This window comes from Lepus europaeus, chromosome 12 (genome assembly GCF_033115175.1).
Source record: "Lepus europaeus isolate LE1 chromosome 12, mLepTim1.pri, whole genome shotgun sequence".
Taxonomy (NCBI): Eukaryota; Metazoa; Chordata; class Mammalia; order Lagomorpha; family Leporidae; genus Lepus; species Lepus europaeus.
In genome coordinates, this window is record NC_084838.1 from 75,293,383 (window position 1) to 75,306,838 (window position 13,456).

Consider the following 13,456-nt stretch of genomic DNA (forward strand, 5'->3'; position numbering starts at 1 on the left):
CAGCTGGGACTTGAACTGCCATGCAGGTGGGATGCCAGCACTGCAGGCGGTGGCTTTACCTGCTATGCCGCAGCGCTGGCCCTGGAGCTGCTGAATTTCTGATAAGTGCTGCTTTATTGCAAGAAGTGGGAATTATGAGTGAAAAAAAGATTACAAAAAAAAACCTAACGTGGACATTTTACAAAACTACATGTTTTGATTTTTTAAGGGAATTCCATTGACTTCGTGGCATGAAAAATGAGGAAATCAATACTTAGACTTTTTCCTATTTCATAGTTTTGGGTGATTGCATTCTTCATGTTGTTAAGTTAATAACATTTTACTTATTCTTAATTCTTCGAGTTCTATATTCAGTTGGTTTTAGTGCTTATTGCCAGTACTGTGGCTTTTTCAGTCCTGAGTTAATCTAATTTCCCAGATGATTGAATTTAATGGTCAGGTACTCTTCAGATTATAGGTGCTACCTTCTCTGACTTCTGACAGACTTCATTGCTAGAGAATATTTGTCTTTTGTTTTTATTCTTGAAGGATTACTTGGCTAGGTATACGATTTCTGCATCAGTTTTTTTCTTAGAATTTTGTAACTGTTGCTCCATAATCTCCTAGGTATTTTTTTTTGGGGGGGGGGGTGTTCAGTGTTTTGAGTTGGCTGGGTTTCCTTTTCCATTTTTTTTTTCTTTTTTACTTTATTAGTAACAATTTGTGAGTGCCATGTCTCAGTACCTGATGTTTTCTTGAGAAGGTCTGCCAGTTGCTTTCTTTCTTGAAACATAATTTGGCAGAAAGTAATATCCTTTAGGAACACTTTCACTGGCACTTGTCACTATATATTATATTGGAACATTCAGTGTTATGTGGAAAAGTCTCATTTCCCCTGTCCTTAAAGGTGACTTACTTTTTTGCCCCAAATTTTTGTTTTTGGTTTTGTTTCCTTTGCCTATAATGCTAATTACTTCCTCGGTTCCTCATCTTGCCTTTTGCGAGGGAGATGTATTTCTGTTATTAGGATTTTGTAAACTGTTTCCCTATAATCTTTTATTGGGGGTGGAGATAGAGTTAAGAATGACTGTAAGTCACGTAGAAATTTGTTTCTTGGGGCTGGCATGGCACAGTGGATTATGCTGCTGCCGTTGGTGCCAGCATTCATATGAATGTGTATTGGGGTTCTGGCTGTTTCATTTCTGTTCCAGCTCCTTGTTAATGCAGCGGAGGATGGCCCAAGTGCCTGAACCTCTGACACCCATGTGGGAGCCCCGAATGGAGTTCCAGACCCTGACTTCAGCCTGGCCATTTGGGGAATGAACCAGCAGATTGAAGATTTCTCTCTCTGTCTCTCTGTCTCTCTGTCTCTCTCTCTTTCGGTCTTTTTCTCTTTCTCTCTGCTTTTCAAATAAATAAATCTTATTTTAAAAAAGAACGTTGTTTCTTATTTTTACTATCTCTAGTCAGAATTTATGGTGGGAGGTTGTATGTCCTTTTATATTTGATTGTTTTTGATAACACTTTGGCACTTTTTGGCATTTACTATTTCTTTTATTAGCTATTGGAGAAGAGAGACCCTGTACCTTAGCTCAGGGTTTTTTAGCTTTGGCACAGATGACACTTTGGGTAGGGTAATTACTGCTAGGGAGGCTTTCCTGAGCATTGTAGCATGTTTGACAGTATATCCCTGGCTTCTACTCATGTCAGAAGCATTCCCCAGCTGAGACAACCAAGAAGGTCTTTAGACTTTGCCGGATGAGACATTGCCTAGTGACAGCTGAATTGAAAATCTGATGCTCTTCTTAGATATAATACTTGCAAGGCTACACAAGAAAGAATTATTTATAATTTGAAGGTAGTTGCTTAGCAGGAAGAGTTCAGATAAGCAAATGAAGTCAATCAGTAGCTGTCAAACTGGGGTGATTTTTCTCACTAGGATTTTTTTTTTTTGGACAGGCAGAATGGACAGTGAGAGAGAGACAGAGAGAAAGGTCTTCCTTTTGCCGTTGGTTCACCCTCCAATGGCCGCCGTGGCTGACGTGCTGTGGCCAGCGCACCGCGCTGATCCGATGGTAGGAGCCAGGTGCTTCTCCTGGTCTCACATGGGGTGCAGGGCCCAAGCACTTGGGCTGTCCTCCACTGCACTCCCTGGCCACAGCAGAGAGCTGGCCTGGAAGAGGGGCCACCGGGACAGGATTGGTGCCCCGACCGGGACTAGAACCTGGTGTGCCGGCGCCGCAAGGCGGAGGATTAGCCTAGTGAGCCGTGGTGCCGGCCTTACTAGGATTTACAAGCTATTTATGTGACTAGAAATCAACAAATGTTTAAATACTGTAAAGTGCTTTATGTCCAATGTGATGTTAGGTATTTTATTCAGAAAAACAGTTAATACTTTTTAAAGGACTTGTTGTATATGGTAATGAGATAGTACATTCACCTTTTCTCCCTTATCAATTAAACTCATGTTTTTGGCCAAGAAAGTAAAGAAAACTCATATTGGCAATTCACTTGTTTCCTGTTCAGAGGACTGACACTCTCCAGTTCTAAGCTAAATAATTGTCATGGTAAAGTAATTTCCTTGAAAAGGACAGACATTGATTTAGCCCCTGTTACTCACAAATCCTATTTCAGTCAAATTGGAAAACTATTAAGTTTTTGGGAAAAAATCAATAGGTATCAGGAAACCATTAGATCTGGTGGTCCTTGCTATATCTTGCATGAGTAATCACTGTGAGCTGCTGACAGGTATTGCACCGTTGACACAGAGTGATGCGTGCGGGCTGCGTCTCGTCAGGGCAGGGGGACAGCTTGAGACAGTGGAATGAGTTCAGTTATCCTTGTTTTTCCTCTGTGCTCATTCTTTTAGACAGCAGTGTCACTAACTGGGTCTGTGATGCTTTGAACAATCAAATACTTTCCTGCTGTTAGTTTTCTTTCTCTTGTGTTGTGGCATACTAATCAGGGTATGTGGTTTAGTATTGAACCAATTTCTGTCAAAAACAAGTTTTAATTAGTCACTTAGAAATAATTTTTCCTCAGACTTTTTTTTTTTTTTTTTTTTGCTATTTATTTTATTTATTTGAAAGGCAAAGAGACACAGAGATCTTTCATCTGCAGATCACCCCCCCTGCAAATGTCTGCAATGGCCTGACCTGGGCCAGGCCAAAGCCAGGAGCTGGAAACTCAGTCTAAGGTGCCCATGTGGGTGCAGGGATCACCTGCTACCTCCCAGGGTGTACATTTGTAAGAAGCTGGAATTGGGAGCAGACCTGGCTCTTGACTCCAGGCACTCTGATAATGGGATGGCAGCATCCCAAGTGACATCTTAACTGCTATGCCAAATGCCCACCCCAGCCCAAATTTTTTGCCTGTATGAAGTAAATAAATAGTGCAAGGATTAATTAGTAATGCTATAGAATATATAATTTTACTTCTTATTCTTTCTATTCTACAAAAATTAATTACTTTTGGACAACTGATTTTAGAATTAGATATTTTGATTTACTTCATTATTTGTGAACTGTATGATTATCATATTCAGTAGATGAAAAAATAAAAATAAGTCATTCGTACATAGTGCCCAAGTTGTTTAATAATGTGTTGGCAAATTATTATTTACCAAAGCATTGGTAGAAGCTTTGTAAGTGGTAATTTGTAAGTGGTAAGAGTTGATCTTTCTTTTAAAGAAGCAGGGAGAGAGAGAAATGATTATAAATAGTAAAAAATTCTATCACTGTAATTCCCATAAGGAAATTGAACACCCAGATTTGATTTGTTTGTGTGTTTACCTTCAGATTCCATTGTAACAAATTAAAAAATAGATAGGGCCAAGTTTCTTAGTTTAGAGAAATATTTTTATTCATGAATATTATATATTTTCAGGTGCAGTTGCTTCTATGTTTTGGGTCGATGCTGAATTGGGGAGTGATATTTATCTTGATGGTAAGTGAAGCATTGTTTTCTTTTAAAATAAGTTTTTGTTTTTATGATTTAAGATCATTGTTGTTCATATCACAATTTAAATCCTGGCTTTACTCTTCTTAAATTTAATTAGTTTGATGATGAAGTCATTCTTTGTTCTACTTGGATACTATAGCCTCAGGCAGATGTGGGGTCTTAATCTTCCTCCCAATTTAGTACTTCCACTAAGGCTTGCCTTTGAAATGTTATGTAGGTTTCTTATATTCTCTGATTTATGTTTTTAATATTAGAGCTTTTCATTTTAATCAGACAGATCATAATTCTGCTTTCATTTTCCATTGAAGATAAGAGTAAGTACACACACGCACCCCATACGTTAGCACTTTTGGCAGTCTGATTTATAGATTTTCTTTGTCTTCACTTTAGACATTAAGAAACTTCCTGAGTTAAACAGCTGGGTTCCTCTTCTCTTTTTGTTCTCCATTTCCCCCTTTCTTTTTTTAAACCAGACTTTCAAAAGCTAGGAGATTAAATTTAGGAATCATTGTAAGTGGATACCGTCATTGTGCTCTCTGTGTGACAGGTAACTGGTTGAACTCCCTAGGCATCATTAAACTCATTTAGTTGTTATCAGTTGAATAAATTATTTAACATTTATTCCAAAATAGTTCAACTAATTGCTCATTTGGAAACTTAGGTACATATTGTATAAAATATTTTGGTGAGTTAGAGTTGATGAGAGATTTTGGTAATGAGATATCCTAAAATGTCTCAAATTTGTTAAGCAGTAATTTACTTGTTAAGCCCAATTTTGGTTATATAAAAATAAGTTATAAATTAACACAGTTTTTCACATTTGACTTCATATATGAAATTTCTCCTGCTGTGTTTTGGCTTATAAGTTTTTTAAACACCAGGGAAAATTTTATTTTCTTGTTTATTTCATTTTAAAAGTTCATTTATTTTATATCCTGTCTAATACTTTAAAATAACAGTAATCACCTAGTACATATTTTATATACACTGACTTATTACTGAAATTGAATTAAATTGCAGCACTGTCAAGAGAAAAATAAACATTTTATTTTAGCATTTGTGAACTGAAATATTAGCTTTTAAGTTTCATTCTCAAATATAGTGCCATATTAATAAACAGATTTTTTTTCACAAAGGATGATTAAAATGTTTATTCCTTCCTAGGTATCATAACTGTTGTGGATTCAAAATATGGATTTAAAGTAAGTTGAAAGATTGCTGTGAGTTACTGATTGTTTATTCAGTGCTGGAAACATGAGGAGGGTTGTCTGTATTATTTTCTTTTATTTGTATCTGTTTGAAATTTTTCTTACCAAAATATCTTTCAAAAAATATCCTGAACTATAGATGAAATTTACATGTTTTCTCATTATTATTTTATTTTTAAATCAAATATTTCTTTGCTTTTACTCTGATTGCTGTGGTAATAAAATTTAGAATTGTAGTATTTTATAGTGAGCATATAGAGTCCAGATAAAGTTTGGTTTTGTGTAACTCTTCACTAGGATTCACCTCCAATATTGACCTTTTTTGTTTAACTGAGAAAAGTAAGCTTGTTAAAGCATGTGAGATTTTATTTTTCTTGATAAACTGTTATCAAAGGCAGGCTGAAAATTAATTTTTTGAAAAAGTTGCTTTTCTTTGTTTTGAAAATGTCAGGAATTACAGGTAGAATTAGTGAGGAGACACTTTCATTTGAAAAATGTCCTGTTTTGCATGTTTCTGTTATCTGCTAAGATCCTCAAATGCATTTGAATGGATTTGAATGTATAAAATGCACTTAGTAAGTTCTTTGACAGTCAGCATATGAAGGAGGCAAGTGGGATCTCAGGTCTCCAGGGGTTCCTGGCGAGAGATAGCTGTGTGGGAAGCAGACTGGCAGTTTGCTGCAGCAGTCTGGAGGGCAGCAGAGGACACAGCAACAAAACCACAGAAGACTTGGCCGGCTTTTTAGAGCCAGCAGGAGCGGGTTAGTCACACACAAAGTTGACCTGCATCCTGCCAACTGATATGTACTTTCTGTCTCCTAAATTAAATGTGGATCCATAGTACCTCATGCAGGATACAGATGAGTTTATTTTACTGTCAGGAGCTTTATGATAAAAGCCAGGGAAGATTCAAACTGGCTTTCTCTGCCATTGGAGGATGTTGCATGACAGGGCTATATTTGGGTCAGTCTTTGGCTAGGATCGAAGGAAACACAGAATTTGGCCTGGTCCAAACCAAGAAACGTACAGATTTGGAATATGGTGACTAGGAAAGGGGTTAACACTCTAGGATCTCTGGCTTTGCTCTATAGTGCAATTGGTGTCATCACTGAGAAAGAAGATGACAGCGCAGTAGCAGCCAGAACCATGACGGGCATGTTGTATAAATGCACAGGTGCTCTTGGAGGAGAGGTGGCTGAGGTGGTCTGGCAGGACTAACACCAGCCTCTGTACTCTTGTGTAACAACTGAGAACACATGAAAGGCTCCTTGCTTCAGTGGTCACTCTGAAAATGTTGCCAGCCCGTGGAAGGAGGACTGGTCAGTGGTCATCCAGATCAGTTTATAAGTCAGTCTGGAGTTTCCCTGTCTTCTATCTACAATTATTTTGAAAAATTGGAGATTCTGATTTGCTGTGATGAAGATCATAGATGGTTGATCAAGACTGGCACTCTTTCTGTCCTTTAGTGAGTAGAAGCCAAAACCTTCTGGTGGGGCTATGTAATGTGAGTCTCTTCTCCTTTGGAGATCTCACACCTATTCTGTCTTCTATCTTTTGAACTGGAAAAATACTTATTTCCATAATTCAGGTCCTGCTTATAATACTCTACCGCCAAGTTTGTTCCCTTAGTGATCTGAAACTCTTAATGATGCCCTGTATTCCAAATAAATGGTGAAAATGGAACCGAAGTTATAACAAAAAGATCTTTAAAAGTGTATTTTTTTATAAAATAAAGTAGTATTTTTCAATTTTCCTAGTGAAATATCACTTAAAGGCAGCAGAGAGTGAAATTATCTCCATTTCTACCCTCCTACCCCAACCTGCCTCAATATAGGGATATGGATAATGGTCCAAAGTAATAATGTCTTAGAAGTTTAAATTCACTGTTTAAAAATTTATGTCAGGAAGGTCGTACTTGCTGTGGTGCCGCCATTTCTCCCTTCTTCCATTTCTTCCAACAGCGCCATGTTGAGACAGAGCATCTGGGGGTTCACAGCCTCCATGGTCTGTAGGAGCCACTATGAGGAGGGCCCAGGAAGAATTTGCCATTTTCAGTGGAAAACAAGTGGAGATTGCTAGTTATGATGACTTTATATCTTAGATCTGGATTTGCTGCACCTTTCTTCATAGAATGGCATCAACTGCTTAAGAAATAAGGATGTTTTAGGTCATCCATTTAACAGATAACAATATTTCAAGAGGTGCAGTCTTTGAAAAATCAAACTCTTGAACTCATACTAGCTATGTTTGTAAATAAACTTAGGATTTGAAAAAAATTTGTCAGTTTTATATTCTCCATACTGTATATGAATTTGTTAATTTTTAAAGTTTATTTTTCCCCAAATCTTCAATGAAATTATGCTGTAGAAAGAAGTCCAATTTATTAAGTGACTAATACCCCTTCACTGGCTCTTTAGTTCCTTCAGGGATACAATGCCCTAATTTGAGAAGTTTGAAGATTTCTTTTTCAGGGTTTTAAATCTAAGTGTGTCGATAGTCTTTTGAATCAAAGGAAGTTCCTGAATATTGCAGATTAGTCTGAAAAATTCCAGTGGCTTTTCTGAAATTATAATATTCCTAGCAAAATGTTTGTGGAAATAACTAGAAAAAGCCCAAACTTTTTCATTTTAAATGTTATCATAGGCATGTTTGAATCCATTTACTCTGTAAATTCACCTAATTTCAGATACCTATGGAACAGCTAGCAGCTAGAACATTTTTTTTTTTTTGTTAGACTTTAAGTACCATAACCCAAAGTACAACTCTGTGTATTTATGATTATAGGTATAATTATATCTGTGTAGTTGGGTATGGAGAGGGTTTAAATGAAATCTATTTACCAGTATGATAGAGACAAAAAAAAAAAAAAAAAACAGCATTCTGAATAATGCAAACATAGTCAACGTTTAACCCCCTGCCACCTTGATAAAACCTCTTAAATTATTAAATCAATATACCTACACAAAACTGACATACTGTCAAGATAATGGAAATTTTAGATTTTCTAAGTCGGATACCAGATAAATAACTTTGCCTTTATATAAAGAATTTGCCAACTTGTCCAATTCCTTTGGTTGCAAAGCTTGACCTCAGTGGCTGCTTGTGATTCAGAGAATTCTGAGGCAGTACAAGTAATGACACTTGGATAATGGGCAGCAATTTAGGGGTGTCATGCTTCACAGAGCCAGCCCATCACAAGTAAAGCTGAGAAATGGTACCCTGTGGCCAGCCAGCCAAATTGAAACTGAAGTGGTAATTGATATCATGGGCTATCACTCTAATGGGATTGTCACCCATTGATCTGAAATATTCATTTTTTAATCATGGGCAAAGAATTGGACAACTTAAAATGACAGCTCTCTATTTTCTGGACTTGACACCTTGACTACTGACATTGTTCTTTTCAGTTCTACAAATGTGACAGCATTTAATGCAATGGAATCAATGAATGAAGTTACACAGTAAAGGTCAAGTGAGAGGTTTCCTTTTGGTTCTTCTGTTATATTGCACAAGGTGTTGAAATAATTCAGTCAGAAAACAGTTTGACTTCAAAAAAGAGCAGAAAAACAAATAGACTGACATTATGCAATAATTTTTTTAAAGCTAAAATAGTGTTCGATCTATAACAAATCCATTTAAAAGAATTGGCTGCTGCTGCTGAATCTTTTTAAAATGACATCTGACATCTTTGACACTAGATTTATTTCCACTTTGATCAACAGCAGTGTTGTTTCTTAGCTAGTAAGTTTATTATGGTTTTTTCTTCCCTTTTTTGGGGAAGTTGGGTAGGGATATCCAACTAGTTTCTCTATTTTTGCAAAAAAGAACACACAATAGCTATTTGTGAGGTTGTTATCCGTAATTGTGTTATTTCAAAGCTTCCTTTGTTTCTTTATCTCCTCAACTTTATTGAGATATAATTGACCCCCCAAAATTGTATATATAGGTATACAGTGTACTATTTTCATATATGTATGCATTGTGAAATATGCTGTGAAACAAATTAATACCTCCATCACCTCATGTCATTATTATTTTGGGGAGGGGGATATTGTGAGAACATTTAAGATCTATACTCTTAGCAAGTTTCAGTGCAGTACGGTACTGTTAACTGTATCACCATGCTGTAATTTGCTTTCCAGAATTTATTCATCTTGTAGAACTGAAACTTTATACCAGTTTTCCAACATCTCATCTCCTTTTTCTCCCCTTTATTTTTTGTGGTAGGCTAAATTGAGGACTTGAACCTTAGACTTTTGAATATATTAGATTAATTAATACCAAAATAATTTTTGTCTTTTTGATATATAAGCAAAAGCCATCATCTCTAAGTAAAGATGAGGCATTGTTTGGACATATATACAATATTTTGAAAAGAACATTCTGCAAAATTTTTTCTTTATATACCTATACAGGTAGAATAGAATGCCAAACTTTCATTTGGTTTTTATTTTATAAATGGAAGATGTCTGAGCAAATAGTGTGTAATGTATTATTAGACAGTATTCTTTTGCATTGTAGACATTGGTTTGAATCTTATTGTGAAGTTTGGCTTAGGAAATCAGGAAGTTGTGTAAGTGAAATGTTGGACTGATATTCAGGAAAAACATTAGTATAAATTTATTATTTTTAATGTTTGTATGGCTTTCGTATGTACATAGAACAGAATGTTTTTCTCCTTTGCTGTAAACACAAATGACAACTATAATGTTCTTAACAGAGTTGTACGTATTGGCAATTTTTATTCTGAGGGTTTTTAATTTATTTTTGTATTTGATACTTCAAATTGCCTGGGATAAATTTTGCTTACCACCCTAGTGAAGATTTCTAATCTTCAGGAGCAATAAATGGATTGGTAAAAATACAGTTTTATTAGTTCCATTTAGGTATGGAAATTCAAGAACAAGTCTGATTCTCCTTTTATATCTTATTTGTGTTTCACCAGTGTCACAGCCAAATAGCTCCAAATTCTTATATAAAGAAAGCCTCCAAAAAGGCAAAATTACAATGTCTTGAGAAATAGTTTTGATTTTTAAGAGTGTTCAGTATTATATTATCATTCAGAGACAGCTGCCTTACTACCAGTGTATCATTTTTAAGTAGATTTACTGTTCAATGGAAAAGTATTTGTGGCTGCATGTTAAATCGTATTTTAAAAATAGCATATTTATGGGGCCAGCGTCGTTATAGCCAGTAAAGCCACTGCCTGCAACACTGGCATCCTGTGTGGGCAGTGCTCCATTTCCAGTCCAGTTCCCTGCTAATGGCCTGGGAAAAGCAGTGTGTGAAGGCCCAAGCATAGGCCTATGCTACCCCCATGGTAGACCCAGATGAGGCTCCTGGTTCCTGGCTTTAGCTTGGCTCATCTCTGGCCTTTGCAGCCATATGGGGAGTGAACCAGCAGGTGGAAGATCGATCTCTCTCTTCCCCTTTTCCCTCTTCTTTCTCTGTAACTCTTCCATATAAATAAATAAATGAACCTTAAAAGATAAATAACACATTTATGTGCCTGTGTCAACAAGAAGGGATGTTAAACATCTACAGTCCATTCAACAAGTACTTGTTGATCCTGTGTACCAGGTACTATCCCTGGGTCTAGGAACAGTGGTAGAGTACATAATAATGGGATTTGTACAGCCTTTTGCTAAGGATAATTAGGAAAAAATACTCAACTTGGTCTTTAGGCATGGAGGAATTTTTGATACAGTATCTCCCAAATTCTTGAATTCCATATTTGCAGGTTCTGCTGTTGAATTTATAGGATTATGAACAAAGCGGGAATAAATATATCATTGCTATGGTTTTAGTTTAGGTGTGTTGCCTTCATAATGAAATTTGTTAAACTTTTTGACAAATTGTTTTCCACTCTAGACCTACCCAAGGGTATAAAGTTGAGTTACGAATTTGCTCTTATGCTTCAGAAAATCCAGGTATCTCTGTGATCACTTCTCCATGAATAATGAAACTGCTTTGCTAAAATAATCTTGAATGTAATTATTAGGTGATTTTTAGGTATATATACTCTTACGTGATTGTTAATATTTGTGTAGCACTATACACACACACACACACACTGATTTTATATGACATATAAAACTTTCAGGAAGATTTAAGAATTATATTCATTTTGCTTCTGTAGAGCCTGTTTTCAGTAATAATAAAAAAGCCTTGTAATGGTATGTAAAAATATGACCTCCTGTGATGGTGAGGATGATACATTTTTCCTTTCTAAAATGAGAAGTCACTTCCTATAATTATTATAAAGCCTAAATTAAGTAATGCATATACAAGATTTTATAGTTTATAAAAGTTCAATTCAAATGTAAAGATGAAAGATGAAAGCTGAAAAATGAAAGCTATCTCATGGGCCACCAAGTTAATACCAAAATAGTGTTTTGTGGTTTTTGTTGTTGTTGTTTTTGATTTAACCTTTCTCAGGAGAGGCCAATAAAATCCACAGTTGCCCTGAGAGGCCAGATCACTCCGGATGTGGGTGTGAATATCTGAGTGATAAACTGCTTTAGGCTAGAATCAGGACTGCATCCTTCCCATACCTTATTTATTTCCAAGGAGTTTGAAGGACCGAGTGTTGAGCTCATGTTCTCTATGATATAGGTTTGGAAATTTGGGCCACAGGGGTAGGAATGGTGGGAAGAATGTTTGATTTTAGGAAAGGACAATTTCAGTGACTATCCCTTTAAAAATAATGATAATGAATGTTCAGTAAAAGGACAGTTTTGTAAAAGGGCAAATGCCCCAAATCTGAGCTATGATTTTTTATGTTTTAATGACATTATTTAAATTTGAGGATTTTTGTGGTTTTTTTTAAAGTTAATTTTTTGAGAGGCAGAGAGAGAACACAGAGCAGATAGAGAACAAGCTGGTTCACTCCTTAAGAAAAACAAAATAGCAGGAGTATAAATACTTTTTTTTTTTAAAGATTTTATTTATTTGAGAGGTAGAGTTACAGACAGTGAAAGGAAAAGACAGAGGACGGTCTTCCATTCTCTGTTTCACTCCCCAAATGGCTGCAATAGCTGGAGCTGTGCCGATCCAAAGCCAGGAGCCAGGAGCTTCTTCCAGGTGTCCCAAGTGGGTGCAGGGGCCTGAGGACTTGAGCCATCTTCCACTGCTTTCCCAGGCCATAGCAGAGAGCTGGATTGGAAGAGGAGCAGCCAGGACTAGAACCAGAGTGCATATGGAATGCTGGCACCACAGGCTGTGGATTAACCTACTGTGCTGACCCCAGGGGTATAAATTCTTACATCCTGCTTCACACTTCTCTCCCTCCCCTGACTCCTTCCCCTGCTCTTTCCCTGCCCCCAACCATAGGTTCACTGTAGGAAAAAAATTCCAAAGGTTGAAGAAAAATGTTTTCACTTAGAAAAACTGTTCATGAATTTATATATCCGTAATGGGACTTGAAGATTTTATAGCAGTGAGGAAGAAATCTTTACAGTAAAATCCTTTACATTGACATTAGCTTTTGTATTACAACACAGTAACTTTTTTATAACTTTCTTTTCATTTAGCATTTAACTGAAGAAAAACCTGATGGCCTTATCAATGAAGCTACTAGGTATTCATATTTAAAGTATATATATTTTAATTACTGTCTAGTTGGAAAGAAAATCATTACTATGAAGACTTGAGAAATATAAAAGCATATTCAAAGAAAATTTATTTTTTTTCCCCTTAGATGAGTTACTGCTATCTTTTTTGTTAAATTTTGTTTAAATCTATTTTTATTGTAGCACAAAGAGAATGCTTTGTGAAGTATTTGGGGAATATTAAAATTTAAAAGTATTTTCTTGTTTTCATACTTTCCTTGAGATTAAAGATTATTATTAAAACACTTGGCTCACTTAGTGCCTTTTAAAAACAAAATAATTCATTTTATTTGTGTTCACTGTGAACAGTAGAGAAAAAATACAGAAACAGTCTTAATTATTTTTTAGAAAGTTCCTTTATGTTCCTGATTTGTTTTTAGACTTTTAGATTTTTAAATTAGCTTGCCTACCCCAAACTGTTCTTTTTTTGTTTGTTTGTTTATTAAAGATTTATTTATTTGAAAGTCACAGTTACACAGCGAGTGAAGGAGAAGCAGAGAGAGAGAAAGAAAGAGGTCTTCCATCTGCTGGTTCATTCCCCAATTGGCCACCACAGCTGAAGCTGTGCTGATCAGCAGCCAGGAGCTCCCTCCAGGTCTCCCATGCAAGTGCAGGGGCCCAAGGACTTGGGCCATCCTCTACTGCTTTCCTAGGCCATAGCAGAGAGCTGGATCGGAAGTGGAGCAGCTGGGACTTGAA

General features: G+C 36.2%; 1 protein-coding gene and 1 pseudogene across 4 annotated transcripts in view; both read left to right on the forward strand.

Moving 5' to 3' along the window:
* LOC133771939 (putative COBW domain-containing protein 7) overlaps positions 1–13,456 on the forward strand; it is a 57,330-nt gene that overhangs the window by 13,112 nt on the left and 30,762 nt on the right. For all 4 annotated transcript variants that reach the window (XM_062208375.1, XM_062208376.1, XM_062208378.1 and 1 more), the window contains exons 5-7: positions 3,865–3,924; positions 5,104–5,141; positions 12,680–12,726. In XM_062208375.1, the coding sequence (XP_062064359.1) occupies positions 3,865–3,924; positions 5,104–5,141; positions 12,680–12,726 (145 nt within the window). The remainder of the gene's footprint in view (positions 1–3,864; positions 3,925–5,103; positions 5,142–12,679; positions 12,727–13,456) is intronic.
* On the forward strand, positions 5,950–6,436 carry LOC133771882 (mitochondrial import inner membrane translocase subunit Tim23-like; annotated as a pseudogene).